Raw genomic sequence first — 13682 nt, 5'->3', positions numbered from 1 at the left:
GGTAGAATAAAGCCTCCCTGTATGGTCCGGGCATGTAGCAAAAACCGGACGGTCCGGATCACACAGGGAGGCTGTAATCTCCCCTCCACCATGTCCCTGGTGATAGCTATAACAGGAAACCCCGGACAAGACACCCCCCAGGCAGGACACCCCCCGGACCGGACCCTACAAGCTCCGGACTGCAGATTTTGATGTCCTGTCCGGAGTTTAGTCCGGGTCCGGTTTTTACATAGTCACCACTTTACATGGTTTCCGGCTTTTTCAATGCATTTACTATGTTTCCGGCTTTTACCCACCCCTGGAATAAGTTTCAGACTGACTTTAAATAAGAGTTGAGGATTTCACCTTAAATGCCTATTTTTCCCCAAAAAACTATGACACCTGGAAGAAATATCCATAATATATCTGATATCATAAGTCACTCAGCCCATATATCATAAACTATAGGAAATAAATAAAAGGGGCATATAACTCAGTGTGATCGCCATAGAACCTGCCCTCTGCCCCGTCCTGCAATAACACAGGGGGGGTCCTTCCTGACCTACACTGAACACTAATAGCTGCATATACCCATTGCAGTTATAGGCAGAAGCAAACACTCTCCTCCTTTCTACACTGTAACCACATGAAGGATTGTGTCCCTCGCAGGAGCCCATAGACAAGTGATGTGTATGGGAGGTGTCTCCAGCCTGTGTGCTACTTCCCCACTGAGCCGTGTAATGGCTGCGGCTGGGGATCAGTGGGCAGCTGTCCATAAGGATATTATGCTGTAACCTCTCAGGATCCTCTCAGGTCAGTAGCACTGCACCGTCTCCCAGCTGCATAGTTCCCTGAGGCCTCAGTGCAGCTCCAGCACCGCTCTGCGTGTTGGCAGCAGCAGATACAGGAAGCTCCCCGCACTGGAGACTGTGCATCTAGCAGCTGTAGCTGGGAGCTGGGTTACACATTACTACCTTATACTGTGCACAGGGGTCGTACACTGCAATCCTGCATCGTTAGATCATAGATTGCAGTGCAGTGACAATGTGTGACACCAGCTGTTTGTATCATGTGATGCTGTCCTGTCTGTCTCTCATTTCCTGCGACCGCAGCGACTGCCTGTGTCTGCATGGCTGGTTTATAGGCAGTGGAAGCTCCTTTTAAACTCTAAAACTACAAACAAGTAACATATTTATATTTACTGTTTTTACTATCACAAAATATCACAGTTGAGCTGTGTAGATGTATTTCTATTTATTGTAATGTGTATCACTTTGCAGATTGTGTGCAACATCTTGTTGTGTTTTGTTGCCAGACTTTCAACATTGCAATCCAAATAAAATATACAGGAGTGCCACCAATATTTCCATACATTTATACTTCCATCTCGTTTGTGCGCCCTCTATTTCTTATATATTTCTTCTGTTCATTCTGACAGCTGGGGTTTAGTAACAGGGGAACATGCAGGTTTGGGGTGGTAGTGGTAGGGGCATGTGACAGTTTGCGCTGGTGGTATAAGGGACTCAAGACAGTTTTAATGTGATGGTAGTAAGGGCACATGACAGTTTGTGGTGATGGTAGTAAAGACACATGACAGCTGTGCAGGGGTACACGTATAAGTAGTGGTTCTGATGACAGCAGGGGGTAAGTAGTATTATGAATACACAGGATGAAGGGAGGATACTAGAAGCACATCGGCAGCTCCTCAGAGAGACAGGAACACAGTCATCCACACACTGCCCTTGCACAGAGACGGTCCAGGACACACCAGTTGCAGCAGATGAACTATAGTGAGTGAGTGCTAATTCCCAAGTGTGCTGCAGGATTAACCAGCTCCACACTCAGCTTCTTCGGTACTTCCTCATCTTTGCGGCCACAGCCTACACCAGTTATGTTAGCCGCTTTCAGAACAGCATCATCGCCCCCTCGCGGGCTTGCCACGATTCGGGCTCAGTAGCTTACTTCGCTCACCACAACTTTACCAAAGGTAATAGATGGTGGCGTGGACCCAGGGTGGTGCGGGTTACGCTACGTAAGAGTTTATTGAGGCCAGGATGGGGGATATGCAGACCAGACCTGCTCTAGAAGCAGCACAGCTTAAAGTGACACCCCAGGCAGGGAAGAGGAACTGCATGTGTTTTGAACAGTGCAGGGTGCTAGACTGATCACTATTATTATGTAAGAGGAAGGAGAGCAGAAAAGACTTGCTATGCTATTGTGTTTGTTATTCTACATTAACCAAGTTATACATTTGTTGGTGTTGATCAACTGTAACGTCCACATTTTATTCTGTGTGTTCTGTAAAGGCAGCAAGATGGAGGAGCGTGCCAACTTAATGAATATGATGAAGGTCAGCATAAAAGTATTGATCCAGTCAGCTCTTAATTTGGGCAGAAGTGTGGATACCGATTACCCACCGCTGCAGCAATTTTTTTTCGTGATGGAGCATTGTCTGAAACATGGATTAAAAGGTAAACTATATGGGGCTTATTTCCAGTTTGATGTTCACCTCAGAGAGGCAAAAACATAATGACACAATTTGTATTCAGCTCTGAGTCTCACCCTGGTTGTTAAATTGGAGTAACACAAACCAAAGACGCAGAAACTGTGTAAACATTGGACATCTGGGTAACTGCCAGGTCACTCTAGATGTCCGGTGACATCACAGTGCATAGGCCAGTGAAGCTTCTGCAGAGAAAACGGGGCCCATACTCCTTTGTTTTTATAAGACCCTTCCTGACTCTACCCTTAAATGGCAGCCAATTGTCATGACGCAGCATTTGGGACACTTCTAGTGACATCACAACCCCCAATCTGCACATGTGCAGCACTGCTCCTGCCCGTGCACAGACCTTATAACAACGGCCAATATATAAGTAAATCTTTGTACTAAGTCTTGGAGAAATATAAAGTTGACCGTGCTAAAGTACCAGACAATCAGCTACTTGATTGGTACTTTGGGGTAGATGTATGAAGCAGTGATAAGGGAGGATAAGTGAGCCAGTGGAGAAGTTGCCCATGGCAACCAATCCGCACTGACGTAACATCTATAATTTGCATAATATAAAATGGTACAGAGCAGCTGGTTGGTTGCTGTGGGCCACTTATCCTCTGTCTCACGTCTCTCCCCTTACCACTGCTTCATACATCTACTCCTCAATCTCTCTCCAGTACGTATGCTCCCAGGACGGCATCTTTTGTAAAAGACACCTCTTGTTGGCTTCTTTGATCCATCTGAAGATCTACATCTACCTAAGATGTAGAAGACCCAGATCATCCAAGTGAACATCGCCCATCTGAGTAAACTTCAGGTGTTATCACATTGCAGAGGCCAGGATATTTGCATCAGAAGACATGCTCGCATTGTGTTCAAGTCGCTGCCTTCTCCCCTTTCTAAGATGTGGCTTAGGGGCCACTATGACTGTCATCACACTAACTGATCTGCACCTGAGCCGATCAGTAACCATCAGACTATGCGCCAACAATCGAGTTTGTTTATATCTCTGAATCAGGCTCATGGAACACAATTACCACGAGCTGTGGGAAGTGAAGAAACACTTAAAAAGTCTGATTTGGACAATGTGGATATTGTATGACAGAGGGCACTCACCAGGATTTATGACCCTGCTGTGTGGTATCTTTCCTTCGTTTAGATTATACTAATTGGCGCTGCCCAGGATTTTAAGAATGTTTGTTTACAAAAATCAATTTAAATAAAACCATCTTCCACAACTGCTTCCACATCTCCAAATGCCAATCTCATATAGAGCAATTCTTTAAACTGGTTCACAGGCAATACCTGACCCGGCCCTCCTCCACTCAATCTGGCCATCTACCTCCAACACATGCTGGAGACAATGTGGAGGAGTGGGAACACTATTCCATATATTTTGGTCATCTCCTAAGCTGAAGGGAATGTGGATTAGGATATTTAATTTACTCTCAGACATCTCGGGTGTCCTCATATCCCAACATCCGAAAATAGCTATATTCCACCTATTCCCAGACTTTGTCCCTAAGGATACTCAATATGTACTCGGCCATATTCTGATATCGGCCAAGCTGTTTCTGGCCTGTCACTGGCGAACCCCCTTGGTTCCTACGATCCTAACTATCGAAGAAGCGGTCTATAACCACTTCCGATTCGAGACAGAGGGCTCCACCTATGTTAAGCCCTCTACGCCCTCTACAATTAAATGGTCAGCCTGGCTCGCTTATACACTAGCAAAGGCCTAAACATACACCCCCCCCAAAAAAAAAAAAAGAACTATCAGCACATATTCAATTTACACATCCCTTCTAGAGTCAATTATTGTTGAAAGTGGAAAGTTACCGATGACCTCTGTATCATTATAACCACATGTCTGTACCATGTATATATATTGCTTATTACTGCAAGTTGTAAAGTGTTGTCCCCCCCCCCCCCCCCCGTAGCTGTCTATTTGACATGCTCTTGAAAATCTAATAAAAATTCGATCTTTAAAAAAGAAATCAATTTAAATATTAAACACACAGTATAAATAACATTAGTTGTTCGTTAATTGACGTTGGAGTGGAGCACATTATGCATCTCCTGATATACTCTGTGCTGCTGGGGGACCCTGCTACTGCTACTATATAACTCAGTGTGTGGGTTTGTGCTATCTCAATTCCTCTACTCACATCATGTCACTGTCCCTGTGACATGCAGCCCTTTCATCACTGACATATCATTCATGTCCTGATATACTCTGTGCTGCTGCCCCACCCCTAGGGCTGCTAGGGATATGTTACCCCACAGTGTTTGTTCACAGATTGTAACTGATATGTGTACCAAGTTTGGTATAAATTGCTCCAGTCATTCCAGAGTTATGCTGTCTGCTTAAATACTCTGTGCTGCTGCCTCAGCCCTAGGGGTGTCTTACCCCCACAGTGTTTGTTCCCAGATAGGAAGTCATATGTGTACAATGTTTGGTTTAAATTGCTGCAGTCATTCCGGAGTTATGATGGAGCATACATATGAGTGTACAGCAAAAATTTTAGTTTTTTAATTAATAAGAAATTAACGGTAATTAATTTTGATTTTTAGTTGCCTCAGTCGTGTTTTAATACACATGTGTGTAAAATGTCATTATCTTCCCTTGTAGACTGTGGATTTGTATAGAAAGACAGAAACATTTTTGCTTTTATATATTAGATTTGTGACCCTCTGGTTCCTGCACCCCAGTTGTGCTTATAATCTGATAGATACCTCTTCCACGGAGTACCCAGGTGCAGTTAGGTAACAGGAATTAGCTGCATTTTCCTCTCCTTAGCGGTTACCTTTTAGAGATGCTTTGACTGGACCGTGATGCACGGATCAGTAGCTTTAACACCAGCCAGTAACCCGTGCTGGTCGTGGGAACAACCCTGCTAAATAGCAGGGTTGAAATCCTGGGAAAATTTTTGGCCCGGGAACCTTTCACACCAGTGCTAGTCGCGGGTTGTTCCCAACAAGGTGTGAAAGGGGTATTACAGTATGTGAGTCTCCGCTGCCCCTGAAGATGAATTAATTCTTGCTCAAAGACTATCTTTTCCTGCACTAATCGGTGTCATCACCCAGATATTATTTGTTTCATTGTTCAGAGTCGGGAACAGGTATTTTCTGAGTGATGGGGTTGCCTAGGTTAGCACTTATATGATCATTTCTCACACATGTAACATACATTTGTTATTCTTTTACAGTTAAGAAAAGCTTCATTGGACAAAATAAATCTTTCTTTGGCCCTCTGGAACTGGTGGAAAAACTTTGCCCTGAATCTTCTGATATCTTTGCAAATATAAAGAACCTTCCTGAAATTAAGTAAGTGAAATAAATCAGTATATCACAGTAAAATGTACCTAATATTTAGCTGACATTGCTATCCTTGTAAAAGATTGGTTTGTACAAACCATATGGCGAACATACCTGATGTAATCTAGCTGCGAGGTAAAGGGACCACAGTGCTGCAGTGCCGAGTCTATAGTCCAGGGGGAACCTGACTTGGCACATGTGAATGGGGGAGGGGTTATTGGACTGCACACTCTGAGGGGCTGTCATGCTGGGATATGTAGTTTTACAAAATGTTGTAGTACTACATCCAGTAGTAAGGCAGCTCAAGGAGTCAGTTCCAGGCACAGACAGAGAGAAAACGGGATCCATAACATAGTCAGACATAGATGTTGTAAGAGCTTGGTAGTCAGATAATGTATTGCATTCCTGCACCTCACTACCACAGCTCTGTCTATATGTACAATATGAAGGAGTAATATCCCCCGGCGTATAATCAAACGCTTGGAGAAGCCTCCGAGTTGAAGCCGCAATGGCACAGAGGATTTGCTGTAGAGAACTTCCCATGGCCAATAAGAAGAAATGCACCGCTGTCTAAAGGTCAGATGAGATCAAGAATCACCAGCCGCAATGCAGAAAGCAACAAGATGGCAACGGATAGCACGCTGCCAGAGCTCACCACACAACCACAGTGCAGAGGATTTCAAAATTGCCGCGGGACCCGGACATCGCACCAGAAGTAACGTCAGAATGATCGGTCAAACGCTGGGCACCAGACCTCCACACAGCAGAGCCAGCCTCCAGGAGAGGCCACTAAGGAGAAGCTGCAGCATACAGACCAGTGGGGCGAAAGGACAGCGCTAGCTCCGCACAGGGAGACAGCCGCCGGATGCAGGAACACCACGCCACAGGGCTAGGCCCAAGCAATCATCGGGTGGTAAGTATACCTGCAGCAAATCAGGAATCCATTAAGGTAGCTCATAAGGGGCGGCAGGCTATCGTCACAGCACTGATATAACAGATAACTCCTCCTAAAATCAGGATTTCAAGCAGGATGGATGTGGGAGAGCCGACAATTGCTGCCTATTCCGAGCTACTCCAGGCCACCCCCCCCCCCCCCCCGAACTCCCATCTTAGAAAAAAAAAAAAGTATGTTGCATATTAACTATTACAATTGGAGGAATTTTGTAATTTCTTTTTCCAAATAAATCTCCCTTTTTTTCCCATAAAGGACATCTGTTGGGCGAGGGAGAGCGTGGCTGCACCTCTCATTGATGCAAAAGAAGTTAGCGGATTACTTGCAACTCCTTATAGACCACAAGGCTCTGCTAAGGTATTGTACAAGCAGACCTGGGATTCGGAAGTTCACACTCACTTTGCATATACTGCTTGTCAGCATTTCCAAGCATTTCAGATATGGGAGTTATAAGTCTAACATTTAACATGTTTTAGGATTATATGGTCCCTTAAAAATGTATAAATGTACATGGAATGTTAAATGATCTATACGGCATTGCTTTCCCCAGGTTCTCATTGAGTTACAGCAGTAATATAATGAATATATTGTTTCCTGTTCTCCCCCACTACTTCCTGATTTCTGCAGTCCTCACAGCGCTTCTTCTTTTCTCCTCCAAAGGGAATATTTATCAAACCTTCTGAGGAGAAGGGGAGTTGTTACCCTTAGCAATATTATTCTGTCCTCCTGTGTGAGCCCTATGGCAGGCGCAGGTTCCCCGTCTGAGTATAGCCACCCATACATGTCCCGATACGGGCGTGCGTTCAGTGCTCAACTAGCACGCATCACATTGCATTGCATTGCCTGTGCATGCGTTGTGCATGCAATGCAATGTGATGAAAACTAAGTACAAAAAGTATGTGCAAGCACATACTTTTTGTACTGTGCGATGAGGTGCGCGGGAGCGCGCACCTCAAAGCACACATCGGACAGCACGGCATCGCAGCGTGTATGGGCTGCTTAAGTCCTACTCTGTGAGCCCTATGGCAGGCGCAGGTTCCCCATCTGAGTATGTCCTCCTCTGTGAGCCCTATGGCAGGCGCAGGTTCCCCATCTTAGTATGTCCTCCTGTGTGAGCCCTATGGCAGGCGCAGGCTCCCCATCTGAGTATGTCCTCCTGTGTGAGCCCTATGGCAGGTGCAGGTTCCCCATCTGAGTATGTCCTCCTGTGTGAGCCCTATGGCAGGTGCAGGTTCCCCATCTGAGTATGTCCTCCTGTGTGAGCCCTATGGCAGGCGCAGGTTCCCCATCTGAGTATGTCCTCCTCTGTGAGCCCTATGGCAGGCGCAGGCTCAGGTTCCCCATCTGAGTATGTCCTCCTGTGTGAGCCCTATGGCAGGCGCAGGTTCCCCATCTGAGTATGTCCTCCTGTGTGAGCCCTATGGCAGGCGCAGGCTCCCCATCTGAGTATGTCCTCCTCTGTGAGCCCTATGGCAGGCGCAGGCTCAGGCTCCCCATCTGAGTATGTCCTCCTGTGTGAGCCCTATGGCAGGCGCAGGTTCCCCATCTTAGTATGTCCTCCTGTGTGAGCCCTATGGCAGGTGCAGGTTCCCCATCTGAGTATGTCCTCCTGTGTGAGCCCTGTGGCAGACGCAGGCTCCCCATCTGAGTATGTCCTCCTGTGTGAGCCCTATGGCAGGTGCAGGCTCCCCATCTGAGTATGTCCTCCTGTGTGAGCCCTATGGCAGGTGCAGGCTCCCCATCTGAGTATGTCCTCCTCTGTGACCCCCATGGCAGGCGCAGGTTCCCTGTCTGAGTATGTCCTCCTGTGTGAGTCCTATTGCAGGCATAGTTTCATTGTCATACACTGCAGGAATATTATAAAATGACATAATAGCTTTAACCATGCCAAGGATTACTTATTATGATGTTTTATAGAGGACATACTTTCTATAATTAGTTTTGATATTTACATTTTTTGTTACAGGTCTAGTGGTGAAAAGTGGGTGTGTCAGTGAAAACGGCCGTGGATTGTCATGAAATGGCCACAAATTCGACAATCTACGGGCGTTTTCCGAAAAAAACAGTATTGTCTGTTTTGTCGAAATCCGCCTTCAATGCTGTTAAAAACATCAGCATTGAATAAGTGGTAGGCGCTGATTCCCCTGTTGGAAATAGCGCCCGCCTTTAATATCATGGGCCAGATGCACTAAGCTTCAAAAGTGATAAAATGGAGAGTGATAAGCAGCCAGCCAATTAGCTCCTGCCTGAAATTTTTCAAACACAGCCTGATACATGGCAGGTAGGAGCTGATTGGCTGGCAGTTTATCACTCTCTATTTTATCACTTTTGAAGCTTAGTGCATCTGGCCACCAGTCTGCTATTTTTAAAACCTGACACATTTTGAGTCATCTAGTCTGATACATATGGAATCTATTTTCCCTCTACAAATTTAGTTGATTGCAACTTATCATTTTGTTTTTAACATACTGTTTTATTTCTTGTTTGAAACCAGTGACTTTTACGAGCATGACGCATTAATGATGGAGGAAGAGGGGGCTGTGATTGTTGGTCTTCTTGTGGGACTCAACATGATTGATGCAAATTTGTGCCTTAAAGGAGAAGATTTGGATTCTCAGGTAAGCGAACCATTATTCTAAGGTAGTGGTTCCCAACCTTTGTTCTCTTGATTAGGCGTTTCATTTATGAGTACCCCCTCCTCTCAATTTGAACTATCCTCAGTACTTACAAGTGAAGTGGAAGTGAGCGGTATGCGTATCCTTGTGCACAGGGCTATTTTTGTGCAGGCTCCAGCAGGAACTGTGGCCCTTATTCTAGTTCACTGTTTCTGACAAAATATTTCTTAGATGGACAAAACCATGTGCACTGCGGGTGAGGCAGGTGTTACTTGTGCAGAGATAATTAGATTTGGGTGGGGTTTTACACCTGCCACACCTGCAGTGCACATGGTTTTGTCCATCTAAGAAATATTTTGTCAGAAACAGTGAACTAGAATAAGGGCCTCAGTTCCTGCTGGAGCCTGCACAAAAATAGCCCTGCTTGTGCATGTCCTTATAAAAAGGCTTAGCAGAGGAGTAGAGTCAGGAATTGGGTCCCTCTGTGTCTGGACACTGGCTGTGTACTGTCTCCAGGGTTCCTGCTAATGACTGTAGGATTAATGCCGCTGTTTACTCCACCCATGCCAGTGGGGAGACAGATGATTGTTGATGTCTGAGGGTAGTGCGGGTAGCTCCCAGTGGATTGCTGGTTGGGCAAAAGCACAAGGAGGCTCTGATGATGCTGCAGATGGAACCGGAAGCAACGCAACATGGTTCATCTCCATGGCAATGGGAGAATTCTTCTTCCGCCATTCCCAATATTATTCTAAGGTACCCTCAACTGGTTTGGCAGTTACTGGTTTGTTACTAGTACCGCAGGTTTGAAACCACGGTTCTAAGGCTGCTCTTCCAAGTTTATTGGTTGATCAATATATATACACTGCAGAACTCTCCTGAGCAAGTGTACAAGCACTATTTATATTCACAGTTGGGTGTAACTATTGAGTACTGTAATATGCCATTCGTACATTTTGTCTACAGAGTAAATTAGCTGGTCCCAATTATTTATAGGTCACGTCCTATTTCTCACTCTCTCTCTTTCCTGCCTCCCGTTTTAAAATCCTGATTATAGGGTGATACAAACAAAGCAAGTTGCCTCACAAATGGTTTTATTTGTAGTAAAATCCAGTGACCACCATTTATTATTGACTGCATTACATATTGGGGACACATGGATGAACGGTGGGGGGGATGCTGGTGGTCAGAATACAATCGTAGGTATTCCTAAAGGAGGGAATCCCAACAGGAGTCGGGCAAGAATACTTACTCCCCCCCCCCCCCCCCCCAACCTTTTATTTTATAACCTACCTAAACCCCGCTGCCTGAACCTAACCCCTGTGCCCCAACCCGCAGCTTCAGCCTCCCCCCCCCCCTCCCCCCAGTAGCCTATCCCTAAATACTCACACCCATGCCTAAGCTTAACCCCCCCTTTCCTGGCCTGCCCCTAACCTGCCCCACATACTCTCCCATCGTGATGCCAGCTGTTCGTATTCTGGCATCAGTATCCTGATCCTGTTATAGTTCCCGGCGCTGTTGTCTTGCAAGCAGTCAGAATGCTTCCGTCGGCATAGTGAATGCCGACATCCTGACTGCTGACTGCTTTCCACATATTGTACTACTTGTTTCACATGCAGGAAAACTGGGACTAAAAAGTGCACTGATACAAATAATGGACAAATCACAGGGCTTGCAGATCCGCATAACGACATACATAAAAAAATGACAGTAAGGCAGAATAAAACTGAATGGGTGCACTTTCTATTAAATCACATGGTACACGGAGTAATTCAGCATTGGACATGGAAGAATAGCAGCAATTCAGATCTAATCAAATTACAGACCGTGCCTGCCATCTAGCAGAAATGGAGGGGGGGGGGGGGCGGTCTATGTTTCTAAAGGAGCCATGATACAGTAGATCTGACAGTTGGGATCTTGCTAAGAGTGGATTCAAGGTCAAACCCTATTTCAAAATATAACCACAAAAGCAGATGGCATATAGTAGATTTAAACCAGTAAATGGTACATATCTATATAAAAAGACTCTTCTCCACAGTAGCGGAACTATAAAATGTGTGTCTAATTTACGGATGCCAATCCCGGGGCATTTTTTCAATCCCGGGATTGAAAAATGCTCAATCCCGGGATCCCGGGATTGGACTCCCTAATAAAAAAAAAATGCAACAGATCCCAACTAATACCCCCCCAATCCTCCCCATCCCCCTGCCCTGCACTGTCACTTACACATCGTTGGTGACAGGCAGCATGACCATCTCTGCTCTTCACAGCAGGCTGCGTCGGGTGTCTGGGAGCGGCACAGCAACGGGGGGCATAGCAACACTGAATACAGCAGACACACAGCATCCCGGCGGCTGGGCTGCGCAGCGTGACACTTGACGTCACGCTGCGCTGCTCTCTGTGCACAGCGACACAGTAAGAATAGGCATCCCGGCGGCTGGGCTGCGCAGCGCAGCGTGACACTTGACCTCACGTCACGCTGCGTTACTCTCTGTGCACACTCAGCCATACCACTGGGGGGTCACTAATAGCAGCCGGGCAGCACATCTGAGCTATGTAAAGTGCTCAGCGCTGCCCGGCTTTAAAAAAAATAATAAAAAAATGCATTGTCAGAATCCCGGGATTAAGAGATCCAATCCCGGGATTCAAATCCCGCCTATTTTAGGCCAAAATCCTGGGATCCCTCCGATCCCGGGATTGGCCTCCCTAGTCTAATTCGTATGTATGTGCGCTACCTTGGTTTTTTCCTTTTCCTTTTGGCTATTAGTGGAGACTGGCATACCTCCCTCCTTAGTGGCTGCAGATACACATACCAGAGTGGCCACTGTTCAGTACAGCGCCTTAAGACCAAGTTCCTGTGTTCTGATATAAACCCACAAAGGTTTACTAACACATTTTTATGTGTTTTTGATTTAGGTTGGAATCATTGACTTTTCTTTCTGTCTTAAGGATGCCCAGCTGAATGATGACAGTGACAAAAAGTATGTATTCCAATTCAGTTTTATTGTAATGTGTAATATATGAAGTGCAGCTTTTAGTAAGAGTTACAGCTTTCATCTGAAGCTTTAGGTGAAACAAAATATGGGCCATCCATTGTTTATCTCAATAATACAAATGAATGCTTTGCAGAGATGTATCTGTTGGAATAGGATACCAGTGTTCAAAATAAATAAATAAAAAGTGTGCAAATGTATAGTATGTATTGTTTTGTATTGTTGCTTTCCTAATGCCATAAATGAGAAATTATAATGATCATATTATGGGGTTAAAACATCAGTTTGTACAGTTTTTTTCTATCGGCTATCCTATTGGATCAACTGATTTAAAAGAGCCGTTTTGGCAGAAAAACCATAGGTTCGGTGAAACCTACGTGTTTTCTGATTCTGGGATTATGCTGTGTCTGCATGAGGCAGGTGAAGCAAACCCCCGATTGGAGCTTTTAGGATATCCCGGAGCAAGACTGATCGATGGTAATAGGATATTGTCCTAAGACAAAAATCACTATCACTCATTTTATTGCACCGTGTGTGTGTGTTGCACCCGATGGCCAGTGCATGTGGGTTGTGTAGGACTGTGTGTATGCACCTTTACGGGTCCGTGAGCACTTGAGGTGGGAAACAATAGTACTTACATTAGGGGGAAGTTGCCCAATCAGCTACTGTAATTTATTTACTGTTTTGCATAAATGATAGCTAGAAACTGACCGTTCTGGGCATCGGCTGCTCTATAGCTCTCCTCTTTTTTTGTTTAATTCATCTTACCTCAGTATATTAAACTAGAGTACTAAGCTCTGGATGCCCCATGGGCAGGAGTGGTTGGGATGATGCTTGGACAAGCTGGTTTGGCAGGAGAGGAGTTACATTTATTTGTTTTGGCTTATGGAATTCTCTTTTAAGAGACACTGGGGGAAAATTACTAAGATGTGTATTCTACTTCACATGTGATGTTGCTCTGGGCAACCAATCAGAATCTACTTTATATTTATTTAGCACCCTCTAGAACAGGGGTGTCAAACTCAAATTCATCGGGGGCCGCATCAGCAGTTTGGTCACCCTCAAAGGGCCGGTTGTATCTGTAGGACTATGTGTCCACTCTTTATCATAAATTATTGTCACTGCATTCAATTATTTTATCCTCAGCAGCAATGTTCCCTCTAATTTTACGAAGGCTGTGTGCGGCTAAAGATTTTGGCTGTGCAACTTTGGAAGGAAATTTAAATTTTTGTGCATCACTTATATATAACTGGAAAATGACGTTCAGCATTTGTGTTAACTTTACTTCAAAATTATATTAAACAATTAAACATTCAAAACACAGCACACAATGT

General features: G+C 45.1%; 1 protein-coding gene across 2 annotated transcripts in view; it reads left to right on the top strand.

Moving 5' to 3' along the window:
- The first annotated feature begins 637 nt into the window (after positions 1–637).
- LOC146074052 (RUN and FYVE domain-containing protein 1-like) overlaps positions 638–13682 on the top strand; it is a 37880-nt gene continuing 24835 nt past the window's right edge. The window contains exons 1-6 of one of the 2 annotated variants that reach the window (XM_083181760.1): positions 638–792; positions 2286–2450; positions 5683–5800; positions 6999–7100; positions 9238–9361; positions 12272–12336. In XM_083181760.1, the coding sequence (XP_083037886.1) occupies positions 2294–2450; positions 5683–5800; positions 6999–7100; positions 9238–9361; positions 12272–12336 (566 nt within the window). In that variant the 5' untranslated portion in view covers positions 638–792; positions 2286–2293. Of the gene's footprint in view, positions 793–1015; positions 1163–2285; positions 2451–5682; positions 5801–6998; positions 7101–9237; positions 9362–12271; positions 12337–13682 lie in introns of those variants that run through there. The other variant, XM_083181761.1, reaches the window with a different exon arrangement.

The sequence above is a fragment of the Crinia signifera genome, chromosome 4 (genome assembly GCF_055691185.1).
Source record: "Crinia signifera chromosome 4, ASM5569118v1, whole genome shotgun sequence".
Lineage (NCBI taxonomy): Eukaryota > Metazoa > Chordata > Amphibia > Anura > Myobatrachidae > Crinia > Crinia signifera.
Note: the sequence above shows the minus strand (reverse complement) of the source record. Positions and strands in the feature narration are given on the sequence as shown.